Below are 2500 nucleotides of genomic sequence, written 5' to 3' on the forward strand. Positions count from 1 at the left end.
TACACCTTCTATTACATGCTTAGAGCAGATCTGATTTTACAGACACCCCCGACCACCCCAACCAACAAAAACACACACACACGCACGCATGCACACACGCACACACGCACACAATCAATAGAACACGCACATCTCTGTGACTCACACACTGATCATTTATCACTTTTAAATCCATCACTACTGTTACTACTGTCCTTCAACATTACTCAACACACACACACACACACACACACACACACACACATATATATAACTGAACTAATTCTGCCCAAATAATACCTCCAAAACAGACTTTTCACACAAATCTCTATTCCATTGGTCCTGGTGGTGCATACTCACACACACACTGAGTTCAGGAGTTGAGTAGGTCTGCATGCTGCTGTATGACTGTGTGTGTGTGTGTGTGTGTGTGTGTGTGTGTGTGTGTGTGTGTGTGAGTTAACATCACTATACGTGGTCTGGGTGTATTTATATATGTGTACTTTGTCCATGTTTATGTGCAGACTGCTGCTGTATGTCCCATGTGTCCATTGTTTCATCTGATTTTCGAAAACATGATGCACTGGTTGAATGACATGAGGCTTAATGTGTGTGTGTGTGTGTGTGTGTGTGTGTGTGTGTGTGTGTGTGTGTGTGTGTATACAGTAGATAGTTATTTCATTTTTGTTGGTCCTTTTCAAAAGTCCTTGGCTTGACCTCACTGCTTGAGACAGACTCAATATGCTAATTGGCTGTTCACGGATGAGTGAGTGTTCAGTTGTCTCTTTAACTGCTCCAGGTGAGAAAGTGATGGCTGATGATGAGTTCACCTGCGACCTGTTCCGCTTCCTGCAGCTGCTTTGTGAAGGACACAATAATGGTTAGTGTTTTTTCTTCAGAACAACAGGAAACACATCAACTGTTCGAATTTAAACAGTCCTCATTTAAAGGTGTGTAACATGTAACATGGAGTGTGTGTGTGTGTGTGTGTGTGTGTGTGTGTGTGTGTGTGTGTGTGTGTGTGTGTGTGTGTGTTACTAAAGATTTCCAAAATTACCTCAGAACACAGACAGGTAGCACTACAACCATCAACATCATCATCTGCACTGTGGATTACCTGCTCCGCCTGCAGGTCAGACACACACACACACACACACACACACACACACACACACACACACACACACACACACACACACACACACACACACCTTCACAGGAAATGACCTCTGACCTCTTGAGTAAAATGTGTTTCAGGAGTCTATCAGTGATTTCTACTGGTATTATTCGGGTAAAGAGATCATAGACGAGCCGGGGAAAAGGAACTTCTCTAAAGCCATGAATGTGGCCAAGCAGGTGTTCAATACTCTCACTGAGTACATCCAGGTGAGAAAACACACACACACACACACACACACACACACACACACACACACACACACACACACACACACTCTCTCTCTCTCTCTCTCTCTCTCTCTCTCTCTCTCAGGGACCGTGTACTGGGAATCAGCAGTCTTTGGCCCACAGCAGGCTTTGGGATGCTGTTGTTGGTTTCCTTCACGTGTTTGCTCACATGATGATGAAGCTGGCTCAGGTGCCTTCACCTTTAATCTCTCCTTTAATTCACCTGTTTTTATTTCAATATTTACTGCTTTTTATCCGACTGTTTTAATCAGGAGAAGACCATTAAACACAAACAACTGGTCGTCTTTTAGCTCCTGCTGTGTGTAAATGAACTGTGATCATTGAAATGGTTTCAGGACTCGAGTCAGATCGGTCTGCTGAAAGAGCTGCTGGACCTGCAGAAGGACATGGTGGTCATGCTGCTGTCTCTCCTTGAGGGTGTGTAGGACCACATGCAAATCATCACTTCATCACTTCAGACACTTCTGTATCTAATGACTTTCAGGGGTCTTTCAGTTTAAATATTCATTTTAAAGATAAAATGTTTGTTTTTTCATCTTTACATATTTTATATATTAAATGTAGTGTGTCAGATTGTAAACTGGTTCATAATTAAATATCATTGAATTTTATTATAATAACAGAATTCATTTTTTTGTGCAGATGAAGTTTTGACTTTATCATGTAAGAAATGAAGGTTTAACTGCTGCTCTGATTCTATCTGTCCACTTCTCCTCTGATGGGTTCCTCCAGGTAACATAGTAAACGGCACGATTGCTCGTCAGATGGTGGACATGCTGGTCGAATCTTCCAGTAATGTTGAGATGATCCTCAAATTCTTTGACATGTTCCTCAAACTGAAAGACATTGTCGCTTCCGGCGCTTTCCGTGATTACGTAACGGACCCCAGAGGATTGATCTCCAAAAAGGACTTCCAGAAAGCCATGGACAGTCAGAAGCAGTACACACCCTCAGAGATCCAGTTTCTCCTGTCCTGCTCTGAAGCCGACGAGAACGAGATGATCAATTACGAGGAATACGCAAACCGCTTTCAGGAGCCAGCGAAGGACATCGGGTTCAACATCGCCGTGCTGTTGACGAACCTTTCTGAACA

The 2500-nt window shown here is 43.0% G+C and overlaps 1 protein-coding gene across 1 annotated transcript in view; it reads left to right on the forward strand.

Annotated features, from left to right (window-relative positions):
- ryr1a (ryanodine receptor 1a (skeletal)) overlaps positions 1 to 2500 on the forward strand; it is a 54697-nt gene that overhangs the window by 45841 nt on the left and 6356 nt on the right. The window contains exons 88-93 of the mRNA XM_046861492.1: positions 779 to 859; positions 1023 to 1111; positions 1237 to 1365; positions 1472 to 1576; positions 1743 to 1824; positions 2140 to 2500. The exon at positions 2140 to 2500 is cut by the window's right edge and continues 940 nt beyond it. Coding sequence (XP_046717448.1) covers positions 779 to 859; positions 1023 to 1111; positions 1237 to 1365; positions 1472 to 1576; positions 1743 to 1824; positions 2140 to 2500 — 847 coding nt within the window. The remainder of the gene's footprint in view (positions 1 to 778; positions 860 to 1022; positions 1112 to 1236; positions 1366 to 1471; positions 1577 to 1742; positions 1825 to 2139) is intronic.

Source organism: Silurus meridionalis, chromosome 11 (assembly GCF_014805685.1).
Source record: "Silurus meridionalis isolate SWU-2019-XX chromosome 11, ASM1480568v1, whole genome shotgun sequence".
NCBI lineage: Eukaryota > Metazoa > Chordata > Actinopteri > Siluriformes > Siluridae > Silurus > Silurus meridionalis.